The sequence below is a fragment of the Oncorhynchus mykiss genome, chromosome 1, assembly GCF_013265735.2.
Source record: "Oncorhynchus mykiss isolate Arlee chromosome 1, USDA_OmykA_1.1, whole genome shotgun sequence".
In the NCBI taxonomy this organism is placed as follows: Eukaryota; Metazoa; Chordata; class Actinopteri; order Salmoniformes; family Salmonidae; genus Oncorhynchus; species Oncorhynchus mykiss.
Window position 1 is genome coordinate 35,709,790 of NC_048565.1, and position 22,101 is coordinate 35,731,890.

The following is a 22,101-nucleotide window of genomic DNA, read 5'->3' on the forward strand; positions in this document are numbered from 1 at the left end:
GTGTATCTGTGCTCCGGTCGCCATATTGGGCTTCAGCTTCCCCCTTCTCAGTAGGAACTAGGAGTTTCCGATAACACGTGAACGCGGCATTAGCATAGCAACTGTGAGTCTAGGCATAAAAAACAACATAACAAACGTGTTACGCGCTAATTAACGGTTATCTGGGACTATTACACTTGTATTGCTTAACACAATTTGCCCCCCAGACGCAATATTGCCTGTTTGTAGACCTTCTTTTATTTATTTTTATTCATTGCTCACTAACGTTAGCTGGCTTCGTTCTGATCCATAGTACTGTTAGAGGGCGTCCGCTACGCATCCCTCCATGAAGCGCTGCGATGCCCTCTGATTTTATATCCCTTCTCAGCGCTGATCTCGACCTTAATTCCCCCAAATCCCTTTACTCCAAAGGTAAGACTTCTATACATGTTATGACATGGTTGCCTTTGTATTGTATTGCCATTGTTTTGGACTAAGACTGATGAACGGATAGATCACGTTAGTTGGCTAGATAGCTAACGTTAGCAGCAGCTAGTTTTGCTTATAGCTAGCTAGTTAACTAATGAGTGCATGATGGACCAACTAACAGCTAACGTTAGGGAGCAGTAGGAGGCGTGTTGTGTTATTGTTTTCCCCCGGTACACTCGTGGTTCGGTCCCCCATGACTATGCCATGGTTACAGTATTTAAACGTTAGGTACAGGTTGCATTGTCACAAACCCCTCGATTGCTTGCTGAATTTGTCACGATTGTTCGCGAACCTTAGCTAGCTATTTAGCTAGCAGTCTTTAGTTAAGCTGTTAGCTATCTAGTCAGCAGATCCGGCCCGCTTGAATACAGCTGCACTAGCGTCGGAAAGGCTTTCTGTGTAAATTACGGGTGTTTTCAGATATAGTCCTCTTTTTTTTTAAATAACTGATCTCAGTCCTCTTTAAAGTGAACTCAAGTGTGAAAACAAAGCTAAATAAGTCTTTATATTCACACTGCTCTTGCCTTTGCGTTAGGACTTTCTTGACAGTTCAACATTTTTGTGGACAGTCCTCTTTGCATTCATGTTGCTATGTTTCGAAAGGAACCATGATCTTTTTCCAACATTTGCTCAATGCACTCTGGGTAAATGCACAGTGCTGGACAAGCCATACCATCACAACCTGTTATTGGACAGCCAGGGATGTACCTTCATACATTTTGGAAGACAATTGTTTACATTTAGTTGCAAAATAAGACCTACTAATTAGAATCAAATTATAATATTTACATGTATAAATGACTGGTAACCGGATAAATGGCAGAAGAATAATAGCAGAAATAATAATGCTGTAATTGAACTTTTTAGTTTGTGGGACTAATGTGAGGGCCTATGGCAGGGGAAATGGTTCTGCAGTAGCCTATAGTGTTTGGTGTGGAAATAATGACAAGTGAACCAGGACAATTTTGTGTTCACATTGCACTAAAAAGGGAACCAATGTAGCTGAAAAGGACCAAGTGTGAAAACACCAAGACACCACAGAGCCAGTGTGAGATATGTCTTGCAAAAAGTTGAGAAATGCGGTGTAATCTGAATTGTCCCATTATCCCAACTGTTACACCAAGGCTGAACGTCTGCTAGTTTAATTAAACTGCCGTTTTCGTCCTCGTGCTAGATGGCAGAAGCCATAGCAGCCATTTTGAATGGCACATGGCGTTGAACAACAAAGGAGCTGATTTGGCTGACACTGCCATTCCAAAATCTCTGCTGTGGCTGCTGCTGCACGGACATGCCTGGTGCCCAGATTGATGGCGTTTGTTGCACAGCGAGAGTGGAGACGAACAGATTCGGTCCAGTCAGTTCAGTCAGTCGTCCTCATGAGTCCTTCCCAGCTAGCTAGTTTAGGCTTGTGTCTAGAAACTTCAAGAATTTGAAACTTGTCTGCCAAAATTGGGACTTGGGAGTGTTCAGAATCATTTTTATCAGCAATGTTAGACATTAATGCCGTAGTTATACATTTTCGGTGACAATCACTATAATACATATGCTTTACCTGTCACCCTGGCCTGATATTGGCTACAATATCTAGCTACATCCCTCTCGTTACAGCAACAAGCGGGAGCGAAGGACACTGCCCCGTGTTGTCGGCTTGCAGCGCAAACTCTCCCCATTGAACAGTGTAGACTGTATCATGGTGACCTCTAGATGACTACTACCAATATTACAGGTTATTTCTCGTGTATTTTACTATCCTATTTGAAATCAAATCAAGTGGGATGGAACATTGGAGATGGTGACCAAATCCACATGGTGACTTTAGTTATTTCTTCCTCGCCCATCAAAATAAACATCACTTTCTTTTACAAGTTTTAACTAGCGCCATGCTGCTGCTGTTGTCAGCTAGTCAACATACATTAGCTTGGGAAGAGCTTATCAGGACGGTTGACTGATCTGAATCTATTCGTCTCCAAACTCGACTCTCAGCTGCGCAACATACACCATTAATTTTGGGAACCGGGCGTGTCCATATAGCCTCTCCTGCCTAGTATGAGGACGAGAAGGACAGTATGTATCAGTTAGGATAATGCTGCAGCACAATGCATTTTTCATCCCTGGATTGAGGTACATTTTCAGAGACATCTCACGTCAGCTCTATGGTGTCTTAATCTACCCAGGAAGTCTGTCCGACCCTAGTGCAGCTGTAAGCAAGCGGGTTGGATCTGCTAGCTAGCTGCTATCCTTAGCCAACCCCATTGCCTTAGGCAAACCAAATACTGAGAATCAAACTAGAACTTTGGCAAGCATTTGGGTACATAGCAGGTTACAAGCAGGTTCTGATTGTTTCAGATGAGTGAAAGTGGTCTTATCGGATTCAGAAGCAGTTAGTCTTGCAGCAGTCATAAAATGTATCACATTTATGAAAATAATCTTTGTGTGCTTGCACATGTCTGTGGATGGGTGTGTTTTTGCCAAGTTCACCTTAATTCATTTGCAGGCCTTGTCAAAAGTGAAGTAGAGTGAAGTGGATGGAATGTTTAAATCGTGATCTACCCAGAATGAGTTATATGATACAGTAGCTATATTATCTAGCTACTTGGCCAGTTGATGTGGTGTCTGGTTGGTGCTGACTGAGTCATGGCTGCTCTTGTGATAACACTGCTATGAACAGGCTCCATTGTCCTCTCTGCTCAGTCCACTACTCTTTCAGTCCAGCTGTGTCTGGAAGTGATCAAAGCCTGGGGGGTTTTAGTTTAAAGACCTTCTACAGGTGGCAGATATGGCTGCCATGCAAAACCTTTCAGTAAAAATGTACACTGCGCTGTCTTGGTGCATGAGGTTTGCTAGTGGTTTTGGACCTCTCTCTTATTCGTCGTTGGCTAGTCATCTAGGCCTAGCTGGGCTTGCAGCGACGCACTACTGCTGTTTTTTCTCCACATGTAGGCTGACGGGCTTAATTCAAAATGTTTATTTTTGTTTTCTCTGAACTTGGTCTTTCACCAGAGTTCACAGATGCTCTGTGCATGGACTACCTGTCTCCTGACACTGGTTCAGACATCTGCCTGGACCCTGTGTGTGTTACACTAATGAGCCAGTGTATTAGTGGCCATGCCATGCTAACAGGGGCTGGCCATATGGTGCTGCTGTCTGACGTGATGAGGTGTGTGTAGCCTATTTATATGACAGTAATTGGCTGAGGCCGATAGCAGTGTTGCTGCTTCATAAACACTTCTAATGAACACATCTCAAGTGGTTTACTGTTTGTAGACTGGCTACATCTTATATCATCATCACAAATTGATCAAGGCTATGCCATCCATGACATAGGCAGCCTTTTGTATTTCAATGTCTGGCTTTGATTTTGCCATGTAAGTATATACTGCGGAGTGGATAGGATCTTTGTCTTTACTCTGCGTTAATCTCTAAATATTGCATAGTCTGTAGCTGTGAAGTCTAAGCATGCAAGATTACCTATGAGTTTAAGATGCATGTTAGATGCCGGGGCATTGCAAGAGACTGTGGTGGATTCTTGGCGTCTGCTTGTGGGCCAACATATTTCTGTGTCATCAAAGTAAAGGGCCAGCTGCGAACAATAAAGTCTGACCGTTGGCTTGGCACAGCTTCAAAGCTAACGTAATGTGAGCAGCGTGTAGCCAGCTACATAACATACAGTAAGTATGTGGTGAGGTAATCGGATTGTAACAGGGGATGTATGCTGGACTTGGCTGACTTGTTGGCCTAGGCTAATCAGAGAACTGTTATAACGTACTGCTTCACATAGAGGAGGCTCCCCTAAATACATTGAGGTCCAAAAGTATTTGGACAGTTGTTGTTTTTGGCTCTGTACTCCAGCAGTTTCATTTGAAATGATACAATGACTGAGGTTAAGTGCAGACTGTCAGCTTTAATTTGAGGGAATTTTCATTATGGGGTGAAGCGTTTAGAAATGACAGCACTTTATGTATCTAGTCTTCAAGGCGTCATAAGTATTTGGAGAAATTCACATATAGTGTATTAATTTTGGTCAAAAGTTTAGTATTTGGTCCCATATTCCTAGCACACAAGGACTACGTCAAGCGTGTGACTCCGCAAACTTGTTGGATTCATATGCAGTTTGTGTAGGTTGTGTGTCGGGTTATGTTGTGCCCAAAACACATGAATGGTAATAATGTATTGTCATTTTGGAGGCACTTTTATTGTAACAGAATATGTTTCTGAACGTTAATCTAGATGCTACCATGATTACGGATAATCCTGAATGATGAGTGAGAAAGTTAAAAGCATAACTACACTCAGTTTTTCACAATTCCTGACATTTAATCCTAGTAAAAATTCCCTGTTTTAGGTCAGTTAGGATCACCACTTTATTTTAAGAATGTGAAATGTCAGAATGATAGTAGAGAGAATTATTTATTTCAGCTTGTATTTCTTTCATCACATTCCCAGTGGGTCAGAAGTTTACATACACTCAATTAGTATTTGGTAGCATTGCCTTTAAATTGTTTAACTTGGGTCAAACGTTTCAGGTAGCCTTCCACAAGCTTCCCACAATAAGTTGGGTGAATTCTGTCCCATTCCTCCTGACAAAGCTGTAACTGAGTCAGGTTTGTAGGCCTCCTTGCTCACATAAACTTTTTCAGTTCTGCCCACAAATTTGCTATGGGATTGAGGTCAGGGCTTTATGATGGCCACTCCAATACCTTGACTTTGTTGTCCTTAAGCCCTTTTGCCACAACTTTGGAAGTATGCTTGGGGTCATTGTCCATTTGGAAGACCCATTTGCGACCAAGCTTTAACTTCCTGACTGATGTTCGTTATCCACATAATTTTCCTGCCTCAGGATGCCATCTATTTTGTGAAGTGCACCAGTCCCTCCTGCAGCAAAGCACCCCCACAACATGATGCTGTCACACCCGTCCTTCACGGTTGGGAAGGTGTTCTTCGGCTTGCAAGCCTCCCCCTTTTCCTCCAAACATAACGATGGTCATTATGGCCAAACAATTCTATTTTTGTTTCATCAGACCAGAGGACATTTCTCCAAATAGTACCATCTTTGTCCCCGTGTGCAGTTGCAAACTGTAGTCTTGTCTTTTTTACGGTGATTTTGGAGCAGTGGCTTCATCCTTGCTGAGCAGCCTTCAGGTTATGTCGAAATAGGACTTGTTTGACTGTGGATATAGATACTTTTGTACCTGTTTCTTCCAGCATCTTCACAAGATCCTTTTCTGTAGTTCTGGGATTGATTTGCACTTTTCGCATCAAAATACGTTCATCTCTAGGAGACAGAACACGTCTCCTTCCTGAGCGGTATGACGGCTGCGTGGTCCCATGGTGTTTATACATCTGTACTATTGTTTGTACAGATGAACGTGGTACCTTCAGGCATTTGGAAATTGCTCCCAAGGATGAACCAGACTTGTGGAGGTCTACAATTATTTTCTGAGGTCTTGGCTGATTTCTTTTGATTTTCCCATGATGTCAAGCAAAGAGGCACTGAGTTTGAAGGTCGGCCTTGAAATACATCCACAGGTACACCTCCAATTAACTCAAATTATGTCAATTAGCCTAGTAGAAGCTTCTAAAGCCATGACATAATTTTCTGGAATTTTCCAAGCTGTTTAAATGCAAAGTCAACATTGTGTATGTAAACTTCTGACCTACTGGAATTGTGATACAGTGAAATAATCCATCTGTTAACAATTGTTGGAAAAATTACTTGTGTCATGCACAAAGTAGATGTCCTAACCGACTTACCAAAACTATACTTTGTTAACAAGAAATTAGTGGAGTGGTTGAAAAACGAGTTATAATGACTCCAACCAAAGTGTATGTAAACTTCCGACTTCAACTGTTATTGATAATGGTGCAAGGTTTGCATGTCTTCTCACTCATTATTCACGATTCAATTATCATTATCTGTAGTCATGGTAGCATGCACATTAATGTAGAAGTGTTCAAAAACCTATTCATATTTACAATAAAAGTGACCCCAAAATGTCACAATACATGATTTACCATTCTATTGGGCACAAGATAATTTGAAACGCAACCAAAACAAACTGCTGATGCATCCAATAGGTTTGTAGTCACAAGCTTGATGTGGTCATTGCGTTCTAGGAATATGGGACCAAACGCTACTCTTTTGATCTTTTAATACACTAACTAAATCTGTCCAAATACTTAAGACACTTGCAAATGGGTGGACTAGATGCATAAAGTGATGTCATTTCTAAAAGGTAAAACAAAATATGTATGACATTCTGTTTTTCATATGAAAAATTTGACCTCGAATCCAAAATGCTGGAGTAGAGCCAAATTAAACATTTTAGCTTCACTGTCCAAATAAATAGGTAGTGTATTAATAGGCTTAGCTGATCTCTCTCTTTCAAAATCTCTCTTTCAAAATCTTCACCAATCACATTTTTTTCCTGTTGGTGTCTTATGCAAACAGTGGGGCTTTTGCAAATGTCTAATTTCCATAGAAAATTAGCAGACCCCACCTACTATGGAAAAGGAGAGCGGTGAGTGTGGAAGTGTAGGCGAGAGACTGAGTGCCAGTGGAGCAGCTCCTGCACTTGGCCCTGACCTGACAGTCGTTAGTGTGACTCGCACAAGGCTGAGGTCATGCTAGATCGTCATCCCTCCATCAGCATTCACAAGGGCCCACTCTCTCACTCTAACTCAGTGGAACAGAACACAATAGACACATACCAACAGAGACCATGACCACAGAGGGTGGTGGTGTTACAAAAAAGTCCCACTTAACCGGCAGCAGGCAGGCTAGTCCTAATGTAGGCCGTTGTACGCCTCGTGGGCGGAGTCGAGACACTTTAAAAATGAATTGGATGAAGCAGAACATGAGTGCTGTACTGTACCATATGCTGGCTGGAAGTCCCCCCTCCCACAGTGGTTGTAGTGCAGCTCTTTGTGTGTGTGTGTCTCAGGGCTGACATCCCAGAGCCAGAGATTGTGTCCGTCTCACTATGCTGCTGGCGTTGACTGTATCACAGGCATATTAGATGACCGCTTGATAGGCTGCATATGGTGGATGGATAAACTGCACATTCACGACAGATATATCTATATCAGGGTGTTTATGGGTTGTTTCTTAGCAACCAGGTGACCTCCCACTGTTAAAACAGTAACTAGTTGGTTGTTGGTGGTTTCTGGTGCACTAACAAACCCCGTGATTTCTCTCCTCCTCACCAGAGTCTGTGTATGACCTCCTCCCTAAGGAGCTCCAGCTGCAGTCGTCCTCCTCGCAGACAGACACACCCACCATGAGCCAGAAGAGTGGGGGAGAGGCCGGACCGCCCCCTTCTGCAGCCATGGCCTCAGGTTAGCTCTTCACTCTGTCTGTATCCTCACCTAGATTATTAGGGGGCAGAACATAAGACTGACCTTAGTTCAGTGTCTAGTGGACAACTTCATGCTAGTCTACTTCCACCGTTCCTGCTGAGTGCCTGTGGGGCAGTTGGTGCTAGTGGTGGTGTATTCTGGGAAATTGAGTTTTCAATTGTGGGCCATGGTTACTGTAGACAGGACAGGTGCAAGAGATTGAGAATAAATATTGTTTTGTTTGAATGAACGAACATGGCCCTGGTTTATATATATATATATATATATAGCCTAATGACTTTGGCTATAGGCTAATGCAAATATAAATATATATATATATATATATATATATATATATATATATATATACAGTGCCTTGCGAAAGTATTCGGCCCCCTTGAACTGTGCGACCTTTTGCCACATTTCAGGCTTCAAACATAAAGATATAAAACTGTATTTTTTTGTGAAGAATCACCAACAAGTGGGACACAATCATGAAGTGGAACGACATTTATTGGATATTTCAAACTTTTTTAACAAATCAAAAACTGAAAAATTGGGCGTGCAAAATTATTCAGCCCCCTTAAGTTAATACTTTGTAGCGCCACCTTTTGCTGCGATTACAGCTGTAAGTCGCTTGGGGTATGTCTCTATCAGTTTTGCACATCGAGAGACTGACATTTTTTCCCATTCCTCCTTGCAAAACAGCTCGAGCTCAGTGAGGTTGGATGGAGAGCATTTGTGAACAGCAGTTTTCAGTTCTTTCCACAGATTCTCGATTGGATTCAGGTCTGGACTTTGACTTGGCCATTCTAACAGCTGGATATGTTTATTTTTGAACCATTCCATTGTAGATTTTGCTTTATGTTTTGGATCATTGTCTTGTTGGAAGACAAATCTCCGTCCCAGTCTCAGGTCTTTTGCAGACTCCATCAGGTTTTCTTCCAGAATGGTCCTGTATTTGGCTCCATCCATCTTCCCATCAATTTTAACCATCTTCCCTGTCCCTGCTGAAGAAAAGCAGGCCCAAACCATGATGCTGCCACCACCATGTTTGACAGTGGGGATGGTGTGTTCAGCTGTGTTGCTTTTACGCCAAACATAACGTTTTGCATTGTTGCCAAAAAGTTCAATTTTGGTTTCATCTGACCAGAGCACCTTCTTCCACATGTTTGGTGTGTCTCCCAGGTGGCTTGTGGCAAACTTTAAACAACACTTTTTATGGATATCTTTAAGAAATGGCTTTCTTCTTGCCACTCTTCCATAAAGGCCAGATTTGTGCAATATACGACTGATTGTTGTCCTATGGACAGAGTCTCCCACCTCAGCTGTAGATCTCTGCAGTTCATCCAGTGATCATGGACCTCTTGGCTGCATCTCTGATCAGTCTTCTCCTTGTATGAGCTGGAAGTTTAGAGGGACGGCCAGGTCTTGGTAGATTTGCAGTGGTCTGATACTCCTTCCATTTCAATATTATCGCTTGCACAGTGCTCCTTGGGATGTTTAAAGCTTGGGAAATATTTTTGTATCCAAATCCGGCTTTAAACTTCTTCACAACAGTTTCTCGGACCTGCCTGGTGTGTTCCTTGTTCTTCATGATGCTCTCTGCGCTTTTAACGGACCTCTGAGACTATCACAGTGCAGGTGCATTTATACGGAGACTTGATTACACACAGGTGGATTGTATTTATCATCATTAGTAATTTAGGTCAACATTGGATCATTCAGAGATCCTCACTGAACTTCTGGAGAGAGTTTGCTGCACTGAAAGTAAAGGGGCTGAATAATTTTGCACGCCCAATTTTTCAGTTTTTGATTTGTTAAAAAAGTATGAAATATCCAATAAATGTCGTTCCACTTCATGATTGTGTCCCACTTGTTGTTGATTCATCACAAAAAAATACAGTTTTATATCTTCATGTTTGAAGCCTGAAATGTGGCAAAAGGTCGCAAAGTTCAAGGGGGCCGAATACTTTCGCAAGGCACTGTATATATATATTTATATATATATATTTATATATATATATTTATATTTGCATTAGCCTATAGCCAAAGTCATATTAGGCTAGTATTGCTTGCACTCTGTCTCGTGTGTCTAATCAAAATTGGATTAAAAATGGTTTTGTTTTCTTCCCATTGTCCTACGTTTTCAACTCTCTTAGATGGAGCGATGTAAATTAGCCCCGCCACTAGAGACAACCTTTACTGTCAGTTTCTATTGTTTTAATTGTATTCTTAGATGATGAGAAGAGGTGAAAAGAGCTAGGCTATAATTAGCAAAGCAATTATTGTGTCCTTTTAGCACTTCTGAATTAGCACGCCTGTCTGAATCAACTGTCTGTGATAGACTTTCAGTGAAGATGAGATTACACACACACACCATGTGGACCAGCATAAAGAAAATATCTCAAGAGATGTCATTTATATTAGATCAGAAAAACAATATGTAGTGTTCCATCAGCATGCGATTTGAAGGAAGTTGCTAACTAGCGTTAGCGCAATGACTGGAAGTCCATGGGTATTAGCAAGCATGCTAGCAGATACCATAGACTTCCAGTCATTGTTCTAACAGTAGTTAGCCAGCATTGGCTTGCAAAACTACCTCTAACTTCCTTCAAACTGGACGCAGAGACATAAAAATGGTATCCATGAGGTCATCTGACTCTGAGGAAGTAGATAAAGTATTCATACCATTTAGCAGAGGAAGCTGACTGACTGAACACAGTAGTCATGTGGCTGCTGTCATTGTGCACAGTAACTCAGGATAAGGTTGAAGTTGACCCTATAACCACTGGTAGAGGATCAGATAATTCTCAACCCCTTTAATGGTTACTGTTAGGATTGGGGTGTAGGGTAGACTGGTCCCAGATCTATATGTGTTTTAGCCAGCTCCTCTGACTCTTGTCATGCCATACATGTACCAGGCTAGGGTAATCTGATTCTAGATCGGTGGTTAGGGGCCGCTTCTACCACAAGCTCATTTTCAGAGTTGGAGAGCTGGCTTCATGCTAGCCCAAGCAAGCACTACATGCATCATCGTTTTATCAAAAGACACTTAAAATAAAAAGGATCCGCTATCCTCACACAGTATTTAATTGACCCAATTTGCTGATTGCCAGGAAATTGAGTCATGACTGATCAGCTCTCTTGTTGCTCATTGGCTGTCTCATTTGTATTGCAGGAAGTTCCCTCCCTCTGAGGCAGGGGGCATCTGCATATAAAATGGCCTGCAGGTCACTGCTCCATAGGTCAGAGCCTTGTTTATTCTGTTGCCATGGCTACGCTCAGTCCCAACCCAATCCTCCAATTGGCATGCTCAGACTGCTGTATAGACCCACTGCTGTATGCACCAGCTGCTGTATAGTACTACCATTATATGCACAAACTGCTCTAGCCCCCCTCTACATTTAATTTGGCACCGTATCATTAACCTGCAAATTTGTTAAGAAGAAAGTCTGACTGACCAGATGTTTTTATTTTTGGGGGCAATGTATGTAACAATTTTAAAAGCTTGCGTTTGTTTTTTGTAAACAAAGCATGTCAGTTTTGTCACTGATTTTATTATTTTTTTATTGAGCAAGTTTTGATTACAGAACATTCGATTGGGGCCTATTTGTACCATTCTCAACTTTAACTTCAGAAAATTTGCCTGACACCAGAGAACTCTGGCATGCACAGTGAGGGCATTTAGCCACACAAACAACGTCAAATGAATTTAGAGTTGGGAAGAGGGAAAACTCTGGACAAATCATGCACAAATTCAGCTGCGTGAATAGCCTGCTCTGTATTGACATCCATACTAACAATGTGATCGGTCCACACGCCATCCAGCCACCTCACCCAGCCCTTCTCCATCCTCTTTGGCCACGGGAGGCCCCAGCTCGGCCCCTTCTACCTCAGCCATGGACCAGTCCCAGCCTCCTCTCCTCCTCCACCATCCCAGTGGGGCCCCCAGAGAGGGGTCCGGAGCCCCAGAAGGATCCGAGAGGGAAGGGGTGGAGGGAGCTCTGTCTGCCTCTGAAGGTGGAGGCGGCAATGGGACCAGCTCTGGAACAGGAGAAGGAGACCCAGGAGCAGGGGGGGTGGGATCCCAGCAGCAGCCCCAGAACACCCCCTCTAAGCGGAGGCCAGTGTTGAGCATCTCCCCCCCTCCGGAAGACCTGTTTGACGACAGCAGTATGTCCTGCCAGGAGAATCCAGCCCCGGCCGGGCCAGCAGGTCCAGACTCAGAACACAGCAGCAGCATCTGGGCTGACGACTCGGCCTCCAACTTCAGCCTGGTCAGCTCCAACTCCTACAACGACAACACAGAGGTGCCCCGCAAGTCCCGTAAACGCACCCCCCGCCAGCGGCCCGGGGCCAAACCTGCACCCCCAGAGGACAGCATGGACGTGTTTGATGCAGACAGCGCCACGGCCCCACACTTTGTTCTGTCTCAGCTGGGCCCAGACAAGGCCAGCCCCAAGCCCAGGTTGGTTGAATAGAATGCTAGTCTCCTTTTTAGGTGCCTTTGCTAAGAGCATGAGGATTTAAGTTGCCATACCATTGACTCTGTTGCACACACAGCAAAGCAGCGGCATCACCTGGAGGCCTAATAAAGAGGTCCTCTGAGTGAAGTATGTTGTGTGCTCTTCAGTTCTCTGGAGGCTGGGTGGCTGCTGAAGGGAGGCCTGCTGTCAAGTCAGTGTCCCCAGAAGAGTGAGGGCAAGGAGCTGAAGATCCTAGTGCAGCCAGAGACCCAGCACCGGGCACGCTACCTGACCGAGGGCAGCCGCGGCTCTGTCAAAGACCGCACCCAACAGGGCTTCCCCACGGTCAAGGTGAGAGACACTTAATAAAATATATATAAATATACCATTGGTTAGCCGTAGACAATTGTGCTATGTTGGGTTGAGCTGTTTTGCCCTCTACTCACCATCTTCTCCCCTTTCTCTCTCCAGTTAGAGGGCGTCAGTGAGCCGGTGGTGCTGCAGGTGTTTGTGGCCAGTGACACAGGCAGAGTGAAGCCTCATGGGTTCTACCAGGCCTGCAGGGTGACAGGACGCAACACCACGGCCTGCAAGGAGGTGGACATCGAGGGAACCACCGTCATAGAGGTCCCTCTGGAGCCCAGCAGCGCCATGTCACTTGCGTAAGGGACTCATCCATTGAGTTAATGAACATTGGAATATCAGTTCGGTGTTTGTTTCATCATCTGAATGTTCTGTAACGTTGAATCTTGACAGGGTTGACTGTGTGGGGATCCTGAAGCTGCGTAACGCGGACGTGGAGGCTCGTATAGGAGTGGCCGGGTCCAAGAAGAAGAGCACCCGGGCCAGGCTGGCATTCAGGGTCAACATCCCCCAGCCTGATGGGTCTGTCTTAACCCTACAGACCACCTCGTCACCCATCCTCTGCAGTGAGTCAACCAACTATCGCCCTATTCATACAAACACAAGTAACTGGTTACCCAGTCAAAAGTACATTTGAATGTGGATGTGTTGGTTTGATGTTCATTAAATTCTGTATATTCTTGTCGGGCTGGAACGAAAGCTGGCCAACAACGTAGTGTCAATGGTAGGGTTTTGTGAACAGCAATTCTTCACACTCTGCGGTGTGCGTGTGCTTCCCCAGCCCAGCCAGCAGGGGTGCCAGAGATCCTGAAGAAGAGTCTCCACAGCTGTTCAGTGAGAGGAGGAGAGGAGCTGTTCATCATAGGGAAGAACTTCCTCAAAGGAACCAAGGTCATCTTCCAGGAGAACTCAGCAGGTACCAGCACTAACCTGCCGGTCTTCCTCCTGTCTTCCCAGTCTTCTTTTCCTTTTGTTCGCATCCTTTTCTGCCTCTCTCGGTGGTGTCTGTGACGTCTCCTCATAGTGACCATGTTAAGACATTGATTCCTTTTCTTTCCAGATGATGAGTCGTGGCGGGCCGAGGCAGAGATTGACATGGAGCTGTTCCATCAGGTAGATATTGATGCATGAGGAATGCATACGGGCCCGGCGCTGACTGTTCTAATTCTGACAATGTTCTGTTTCCTCCAGAACCATGTGGTGGTGAAGGTTCCGCCATACCACAGCCTGTCTGTCTCCTCTCCTGTCTCTGTGGGCGTCTACATCACGACCAATGCCGGGAGGTCACATGACTTCCAGCCCTTCATGTATATCCCAGACTCAGGTATGTGTGCTGATACTTTCCTTCATTATTTGGATAGAAGGTAGTAAGCGATGGGATGAAGAAGGGAGGGATGGGTTTGAGTAATGGCGTGGTGTGTGTGTGTATATATATATATAGTACACTGTGTGTGTGTTTCTGTTTTATCCCACAGCAGATAAGTCCCTGAACATGTCTGTGAAGACAGAGGGTTCTTCTCTGGCCAAGGCCTGCATCTTCCATGACCAGATCAATTATCTGGCCTCTGACCCTGCCCAGTCTGCTGGCGAACTGGTTAAACGACAGGAGGTCACCCCTATGGAGGTCTCCAGCAATACCCCATCCACAGCACTCTTCAAGGTAGGAGCAATATACAGGTCATATTTAACCAAGGGTCCTTGTATGTACATTTAGATCAGATGGTTTGGCTGGGACATCACCCATTAATTGTACAATCAAAGAAGACATCTTGAGTCATGGCCAACTTGCAGGGAAGTGTGTAGATTCTAGAAAATACCTCTCTTCAAAATTATTTCATTACTCTCTTTTTGTCTCCTCCCTCAGCCACCCTCTGACACCCTTATCTTAGTCCAGCAGACCCTTGAGCTGAGCTCCAGCACCCCGCCTAGGAAAGAGTCCTTCCCCGGCCCTATGCCCCTCCAGCCTGGGGACATGGACCTCCCCCATGCCCCTGTCTTTCCCTCCCTGGAGCCCTTCAGCACCATCCAGAAGCAGGACATCGCCCCCATCACCTCCTTCCCCGTCTCCAGTGACACTACCACCCTCCCCCCTGTCCCCCCAGAGGTACCCCAGCAGTTCCTCCGGGACCCCCAGGAGAGCCTGCCTCAAGAGGCCTCCAACTCCTGCAGCGGGATGATGGTAGTAGGAATGTCCCAGATGGCGCCCCCCTCCCAGGCCCCCCAAGTTCCCCTGTTTCCCCAGGATGGGGTGGCCCAGCTGGAGAGGGCAGTAAGGGAGCTCCAGGCAGGGGGCAGCAGCCTGGTACAGCAGGTCCTAGAGGCAGCAGTGGCTCAGCAGCAACTCAACTCAGTGTTGTACAGCCCCGCGTCCTCCACTGACTCCCTGCAGCAAAACGTACAGGACACCATGAACAGCCTGAGACTGGGGTGCACTGAGGGCTCTCTGGCCACACAACAGCAGTTGCAACAACAGCAGATCCTTGGCAACATGCAACAGATACAGCAGCAACAACAGATACAGCAGCAACAACAGATACAGCAGATACAGCAGCATCAAGTCCTTGGCAACATACAGCTACAACCACAATTATTAATACAGCCACAGGATCAACAACTGCAACAGCAACAACAGATACTGGGGAACCTACAACAGCAACAATTACAACATCAACAGTTTCAACAACAACAGCAGCAGCAGGTCCTAGGAAACATACAGCTACCGGATCAACAACTTCAGCAACAACAACAAGTACTAGGCAACCTACAACAACAAAACCAAGCAGTAGGCAGCATGCAACACTTACAACAACAACAACAGCAGCAGCAGCAGCAGCAGGTGTTGGAGAACTTTCAGCAGCAGCTCCAGGCTGAGCTCCTCCAGCCCCAGATCCACTCCTCGTCTCATCCCCAGCAGCAGCCTGTGTCTCTCCTCCAGCAGGCTGGGGAGCTGCTCAACATCCAGACCTCCAGCTTCCCCCACCAGCCGCCCTCCCACACCTCCCCCCCACAGCAGCTCCTCCAGTCCCCCAGGCCTCTGTCGGAATCCCCCAGCCCGCAGCACCAGGTCCAGGCCGCCCTGCTCCAGAACACTCTCACTGTGCTGACCAGTGGTAGCAGAGATAATGAGCAGCAGGTCACGGGGTCCACGCTGTTCCTCTCTCCCAACACTCTCTCTAGCCAGGGTAGTCAGCAGCAGCTAGCATTCCTGTCCTCCATGGAGACTTCAGCCAGTGATCCCCAGACTGTGTCAGTGTTCCAGTCTCAGACCCAGCAGCAGCAGAGCACCCCCATGGACCAACAGCAGTCCCCCCAGCAGACACAACCACAGCAAACCCAGCAGCAGCTTCCCATGGCTCAGCAAGGCTCCTTGTTACAAACTAACACTCTGTCCTCCAGCCAACACCCTCAGCCCCAGCCCACAGACCTGCTCCTCTGCACCGCCTCCCTCAACCCCCAGGCTCTGCCTCCAACCCTCCTCTTCAGTACCCAGGGCCTCTCTATGGGCAGCAGCACCCCTCACCCCCAGGACACCCCTGCTCCCCTCCTGTTCTCCCAGCCCACCATGGTCGGGATCAGGGTAGGGGTGGCCCGGTCTGACCCAGCAGAGCCCATGTCCTTCCAGGACCAGAGCTCCACAGTAGGGGGGACCACAGCCTCCATCAATCCCCCTCAGCAGGGCCTGTTCCAGGGCCAGCAGCCTATGCAGGTGAGCTCCAGCTCGGGCAGTGGCCCTGACAGCCAGCAGGTGGAGCTGTTCCTGCCACAGGGTTCTCTGTCTGGTCTGCAAAGCAACATGGCTACGCAGGAACTAGAAAACCAGGCTGCAGCAGCTGCAACCATCTTTGTGATGCAGAGCGGACTGGGGGTGGTGGAGCTGCAGAGTACCGCCTCCCCCCCCGGTCAGAGACCCCCAGAGCAGCTGTTCCAGACGGGAGTGAGTAGGAATGTCGGCCAGCCAGGAGGACAACCCAACCTTTTTGTGTTCGGCCTCCAGAACGGTGAGACTGCTTTACCTGACAGGATCAGTACTCATCGTGGACTGTAATGGAGGAATATTTATGTATATATACACTATATAAATTGTTTTAAATGTTAAAATAATCTTTGTGACATCCTCCTCTTTCTCCGCAGATTCCTCCCAGCTGATGACGTCCACTGGTTCAACACTGTCAGCCCAGAGCCAACCCCAGAACGCCAACCCTGTGCAGGCAAGCCACATCCAGTCTCTACTGGACTCAGACATGGCCCAGACAGCCACACCCATGCAGACCAACCTACAGACCCCAATGCAGACAAACATACATACTGCAATGCAGACCAATATACAGACTGCCATAGAACCTAGCCTGCCGACCCTTATGCAGACCAGCTTACAGACCACCTCCCAGAAGATGGAGGACCTGCTGGACAGTCTTCAAGAGCAGTGATCATTACTGGGACCACAGACACATTGCTGGGGGTTCTTGTGACGTCTGCCCACTCTTAGACCGGGACAGGTTGTGTGTTCTGCTTACAGTACAACCCCCCCACAGATGCAGAGAATGGGATAGACGTGTCTCACTATGCTACGAGCCCCCCTAGGCTAAGAACATGTCGTGATGTTTTTAAAGATTTTTATCAAATGTACTCTTGTGCCCTTGGCTCATATTTTGATGTGATTGTACATGCATTCATACAGACGGACAGGCGCTGTGATGAGGAGTTGGTTGAGTGACTACGCCTTTTGCTCAATCAAAGGAAAGTAACTCCGGTATCCATCAGTCTAACTTATACAGTGGTTCTTCTTTTTCATGCTGTACTGTGTTATTGATGGCCTAAGAGTGGAGGGAGGGAGGGAGGAGGAGAGAGGGACACAGAAAGTTGGACCTAGAGAGAAAGACAGAAGAGATGGTGAGATTTTATTGAGGGAAAGGGGCGAAAGAAGGCGGGCAGAGAAAGGTGTCTCGCCCTGTTCTTGTTTGTGATTGCAAGGCTTCAGTCCGGTCACACAGCAGTTTGTGTGTGTCTGGTCACACAGCAGTCTGTGTGTATCTGGTCACACAGCAGTCTGTGTGTATCTGGTCACACAGCAGTCTGTGTGTATCTGGTCACACAGCAGTCTGTGTGTATCTGGTCACACAGCAGTCTGTGTGTATCTGGTCACACAGCAGTCTGTGTGTATCTGGTCAAACAGCAGTCTGTGTGTATCTGGTCACACAGCAGTCTGTCTGTATCTGGTCACACAGCAGTCTGTGTGTATCTGGTCACACAGCAGTCTGTGTGTATCTGGTCAAACAGCAGTCTGTGTGTATCTGGTCACACAGCAGTCTGTGTGTATCTGGTCACACAGCAGTCTGTGTAACTGGTGTTGCTTTGACATTTCAGTCTCCGTGTGGTCTCTTATTGTTACAAGTGGTTACAGATGCTTTCCATGTTTTTGCAGCATTTGCATATGTCGTGCGACTTTCGTTTGGGGGGATTTTAGAGTTGGACTTGGAAGTCTTTCCAGTTCATTGTGAATAGAATGGTGGTTTTAAACATTAAGCACTTTATAAACTGTTTTGTGTGACCAGCAAATCCTTATATCCATCCATAGGCTTTCTATGGTTAGTCACATTGTACTGGTTGATGTCCATTTTAAAAATAATACTTTTTTTAAGTTGTCAAGGTATACATTTAAACACATTGACCATGCATTCATACATTTTTCATTCACTATATTTTTGGAATTATATATGAGATTGTTTGTGTCAGGTGTTCATCTGAAGCCTATTTATACTGAGTGGTCCATTCAGTGTCTCTGTCAATACCGTCATTCCCATAGCGGGTATACATTGTTCGTTTTGGTGTGTCTCTGATTTGTAACGAGCTACTATTCATAGGCTTTCATATCTCTGGCACACACAATTTTCTTTTGGTCTGATACATTGTGTGTGTACATTTATGCGTGTGTTATTTTTATGGAGAATGTACAGCACATTGCTATCTGTAGCCTACTATTTACCTTGTATTTTACAATCTGTGTAAGTTAACCACTGGTGTTTTACCTTGTCTTGTGTGTGTGGTTGTAGTTTTTGGTTGGTTTCTGGTTCATGTACGGACAGATGTTGAACCACTACTGTCAGCGTTCAGGGCAGAGCTGTGTGAAATAGACACAGTACCTGTCCCGTGCATTGTCACCAGGGACTCACTGCTACACAAAAACTCTGCTACAATAGCCACACTACCATACCACTTACTATAAAGCAATGTTTAGGGCATGTACTCTGTGGTATGCTAGTATGGACATTGGAAGGTGGCCTAAAATCTGTTACTTAGGCTGCGTTTACACAGGCAGCCCAATTCTAATCTATTTTTTTCAGTAATTGGTCTTTTGAACAATCAGATCTGAAAAAGATCAGATGTGAGTGGAAAAAAATGTCAGAATTTGATGCCTGTGTAAACTTGCCATAGAGATGGCTATTCTCATGTTATCTATGGTGCTATGTGCAGCAGTGATGGACACTTCTAATGTGATGTTTATACTTACATTTATACTCATGTCACATCAACAGTACTGATATTAATATTGTGGTAAAGTCTGAATTGTGTTTCTGGAGTAATTGCTGTGAGCAGGCAGTGTGAGGGGAGTGTGTCCTGTTTTCAAACTTGTCATATTTGTTCAATTTTTTAAATATCCTGATGTTTGTTTACTCATTTGTAATTGGTTTACTCATTTTAAATCATGCAGCTTTCATGGATAATATTAACATTGTTTTTGTACAAATTACAAACTTTAAATAATACAAATATTGGATAGCACTGTACATGTGGTAAGGTACTCTCCTCCCAAAAGTTTTGCCTCTGTCATATCCATCCAAATGAATATGCATTTTAAACCATGTTGCTCTACTTTGCTTTAGATACAAGCAGCCTAATTCTGAGATTTTCCCCCCACTAATTGGTCTTTTGACCAATCATTCCAGATCTTTTCCAGAGCTAATCTGATTGGTCAAAAGGCCAATTAGTGAAAAAAAACATCAAATGGGATTCCTGTCTAAGTGCAGCCATTGACACAAACGGATGAAATGAGAACCATTTGGTTGTTGCTCAGATTCCTACATGCTCATGTTTACATTCTGTCTTGAAAAAGTAGGATTACTCCATTTAAAAATGTAATTTAGAAGGTTTCTTACCCATGAGTCAGATTACATAGTATTTTTATAACAGATGTTCAGTTTTATATACATGCAGTATATAATTTTTCAAACGTCGGACTTAAACCCAGTGTGCAGTTTGGGGGTGTGTATACTACTAGATCGCTTCATGTAGAACGTGGGCCAATAGTCACGATTATACTCTCATTCTGTGCAAACCATATACATGGAATATATGCAAGGGACACCATTCCAAGCATAGACTTAGAATGAGTTGTAATTGTGTAGTTCCATATGAGATACAGCTTGTCAAAGATGGTGGCACATACTCTGAGACCACCCACAGAAAACTATTTTCAACCTCCCATTTGGTTTCACTCATTCAAAATATAAATGAGGCCTAAACACAATAGATAATCACCTCCATTGCTGTCCAAGCATTCCATTCCATTTTTATTGGGGATTTTCAAGAGCACATGGTGCCTCACTAAGCCATACAAACAGAAAAAGCCAACCTCTGAGTATCTCCTCTGTGTGATGAATGTAACTTTATACTATATATACTGTTTTTAGAGGAAATATGAGGTAGCCTAATCTTGAATGTTCAGTGCATTGTACATGTGTGGAAATACATTGTTTTGTGGTTCTGTCTGGTTTCCTGTTCCAAGGTCAAGCGCTCTTATTTGGCTTGATCGATTGCTTAGTTTAACTGTTTGAATGACTACATATTCATTTGAAAATACTAGTTGAAAATGTTAACTTTAAGGTGGCAAAATATCACACGTGCTCTCCACACACATTATTTGTCATTAACTCATTAATATCCATGTTGAAATATGAGATGGGGGGTTATCAGTTGTGAATTTCTCAAGTGTGCCTTGACAAACCATCAGTGTAGTACGTTTACCAGATCCCCTTTGTCAGGACTGTTCATGTCCCTTGTCTGATGTCCCTCTACCCTAGATGATCTGACTTCTCATACTTCAGTCTAGCCAGTGTCCGTGTTCTGCTTTTAGTTACATGACCACCTAACGTGTTTTCATTTCATCCATCCCTGGTTGCAGTTATGTTGCAAGTCTAAAGTGTGATCACTAACTCTATAGTGGTTTCCAATTCCAGTCCTCCAGTACCCCCAACAGTCCACATTTCTATTGTAGCCCCAGACAAGCACACCTGAATCAACTTGTCAGCTTAATCATCAGGCCCTCAATGAGTTGAGTCCGGTGGTTTTTGTCCGGGGCTACAACGAAAATGTGTGCCGTTTGGTACTCAATGACGAGTTGGGAACCACTGCTCAAGGACTTTGTGCAGCCTAATCCGTTGACTGTATACCTGTTTGTGTCCCTACTTCATGCCTGTTGAGATTCATAATGGTGAGGTAAAAGGGAAAAGAGGTGGAGATTGTTCTGATCAGGTGTTGTGGAATTCTCTCGTAACTGTGTGTTTGTCAGCATAACTGTTGTTGCTGTGAAGAGCTTGACATGAGATGAAAAGGTGGTAATAAAGACTCCTATTGGAACAGTGTGAGCTGTGTTATTAGTCAGTTTGCTTACTCACATTTCACCCTGTGTCTCACGTTTCCTCTGTTCAACTGTTCTTTGTAGAGCGTTAAGGCTAGATTCAATGAGATCAAGCATTAACCGGGGATAGCTGATTTCAGGGCGGGACTATGGCATTAGGTGCCCCGGGGGGGGGCTGCGACCTGGCCAAACAAGTCACACATGGAATAAACAAACATGCAGTCAATAATACAATGGAAAAAGTCTACATACAGTGTGTGCAAATGAGGTAGGATAAGGGAGGTAAAGGCAATAAATAGGCCATAGTGGTGAAATAATTACATAGCAATTAAACACTGGAGTGATAGATGTGCAGAAGATGAACGTGCAAGTAGAGATACTGGGGTGCAAAGGAGCAAAATAAATCAAATAAATAACAGTATGGTGATGAGGTAGTTGGATGGGCTATTTACAGATGTGTACAGGTGCAGTGATCTGTGAGCTGCTCTGACAGCTGGTGCTTAAAGCTAGGAAGGGAGATGAGTCTCCAGCTTCAGTGATTTCTGCAGTTCGTTCCAGTCATTGGCAGCAGAGAACTGGAAAGAAAGGTGGCCAAAGGAGGAATTGGCTTTGGCCAGTGAAATATACCTGCTGGAGCACGTGCTATGGGTGGGTGCTGCTATGGTGACCAGTGAGCTGAGATAAGGCGGGGCTTTACCTAGCAAACACTTACAGATGACCTGGAGCCAGTGGGTTTGGCGACGAATATGAAGCGAGAGCCAGCCAACGAGAGCCAGCCAACAGGTCTCAGTGGTAGGTAGTATATGGGGCTTTGGTGACAAAACAGATGGC

The 22,101-nt window shown here is 45.1% G+C and overlaps 1 protein-coding gene across 2 annotated transcripts; it reads left to right on the forward strand.

The window, feature by feature from the left end:
• The first annotated feature begins 34 nt into the window (after window positions 1-34).
• On the forward strand, window positions 35-21,274 carry LOC110521983 (nuclear factor of activated T-cells 5). Of its 2 annotated transcripts, XM_036976625.1 has the most exons (13): window positions 35-103; window positions 293-411; window positions 7,675-7,803; window positions 11,635-12,274; window positions 12,440-12,623; window positions 12,744-12,934; window positions 13,029-13,201; window positions 13,417-13,551; window positions 13,696-13,748; window positions 13,827-13,959; window positions 14,111-14,295; window positions 14,500-16,633; window positions 16,767-21,274. In XM_036976625.1, the coding sequence occupies exons 2-13, from the start codon at window positions 339-341 to the stop codon at window positions 17,060-17,062; spliced, it is 4,326 nt and encodes a 1,441-aa protein (XP_036832520.1). In that variant the 5' UTR covers window positions 35-103; window positions 293-338; the 3' UTR covers window positions 17,063-21,274. The 2 variants fall into 2 exon arrangements, with proteins under 2 accessions (XP_036832520.1, XP_021455694.2); XM_021600019.2 differs by having other exon boundaries at window positions 37-411; window positions 14,114-14,295.
• The last annotated feature ends 827 nt before the right edge of the window (window positions 21,275-22,101 follow it).

Excerpts from the sequence above, each read along its gene's own strand:
- LOC110521983 (XM_036976625.1), top strand. The coding sequence starts at position 339 with ATGCCCTCTGATTTTATATCCCTTCTCAGCGCTGATCTCGACCTTAAT. Across the intron at positions 12,624-12,743 it reads AGGGCTTCCCCACGGTCAAG|TTAGAGGGCGTCAGTGAGCC; the intron begins GTGAGAGACACT and ends TTCTCTCTCCAG. Across the intron at positions 13,552-13,695 it reads CTTCCAGGAGAACTCAGCAG|ATGATGAGTCGTGGCGGGCC; the intron begins GTACCAGCACTA and ends TTTTCTTTCCAG.